This window comes from Bison bison, unplaced genomic scaffold, assembly GCF_000754665.1.
Source record: "Bison bison bison isolate TAMUID 2011002044 unplaced genomic scaffold, Bison_UMD1.0 scf7180017864366, whole genome shotgun sequence".
Taxonomy (NCBI): domain Eukaryota; kingdom Metazoa; phylum Chordata; class Mammalia; order Artiodactyla; family Bovidae; genus Bison; species Bison bison.
In genome coordinates this window covers 125,233-126,196 of record NW_011494938.1, presented here as the reverse complement: position 1 = coordinate 126,196, position 964 = coordinate 125,233, and the positions used below count along the sequence as shown (strand labels likewise).

Sequence of the window (964 nt, the reverse complement as noted above, 5' to 3'; positions counted from 1 at the left end):
GCCACTGAGGAGGAGCTCCTCTATGAGGCTCGAGAGCATCCCTCGAGAGGAGACCTGTCAGTGGCCTGAGTCAGACTGCCCAGGGTGGATTTCTCAGTCCAGGCCTCTCACACCCCCTCTCTCCCCCAGGCCTGTGGATCCAGTTCTGCACTGTCTGTCTGTACTCTTGCTATCAGAAGTCATCATGCCTCCACCTCCAAAGCGTTTGTGTTACATGAAGTGTTGGTCCTGCATGCTTATGGAAAACTTTCAGTCCCAGAGCGAGAAATGGGGACTTCGGAGTGCAGAAGTTCCTGAATGTGAGGAGGAGAGGGAGCACACCTCCTCCTCCTCATCCTCCTCTTCCTCGTCCTCCTCTTCCTCCTCCTCATCCTCCTCCTCCTCTTCCTCATCTTCCACCTCTTCTTCCTCATCCTCCTCTTCTTCCTCCTCCTCTTCTTCCTCCTCCTCTTCCTCCTCCTCCTCTTCTTCCTCTTCCTCCTCTTCTTCCTCTTCCTCCTCTTCTTCCTCTTCCTCCTCTTCTTCCTCTTCCTCCTCTTCTTCCTCTTCTTCCTCTTCCTCCTCTTCTTCCTCTTCCTCCTCTTCTTCCTCTTCTTCTTCTTCCTCCTCCTCTCCCCACCCCACCTCCTCCTCCTGTTTTGTGACCCAAGGCACCATAATTGAGGTTCCTGGTACTGCTGGGACACCAAGTCCTTCCCAGGCTTCTCAGAGAGTTTGGACCTTACCCACTGCCCTAGCAACCACTCCGTCAATCATATCAGATCAGGAATCTGGCAGTACAAAAAGAAAGAGGCCAAGCACTTCGCAGGCCCAGCCAGATGGTGGGTACTTGCTCAGAGATGCAATAGATGATAAGGTGAGGGATCTGTTGAAATTCCTGCTCCTCAGATATCACAGAAAGGAGGTGGCCACAAAGGCAGAAATGCTTAGCGTTATCAAAGATTACCAAGACCTCTTCCCTATG

The 964-nt window shown here is 52.4% G+C and overlaps 1 protein-coding gene across 1 annotated transcript in view; it reads left to right on the top strand.

Annotated features, from left to right (window-relative positions):
- The window catches only part of LOC104999959 (melanoma-associated antigen 10-like), a 13,112-nt gene that overhangs the window by 7,115 nt on the left and 5,033 nt on the right, over positions 1–964 (top strand). Inside the window, exons 3-4 of the mRNA XM_010855596.1 lie at positions 177–299; positions 762–960. Of these exons, the coding sequence (XP_010853898.1) occupies positions 177–299; positions 762–960 (322 nt within the window). The remainder of the gene's footprint in view (positions 1–176; positions 300–761; positions 961–964) is intronic.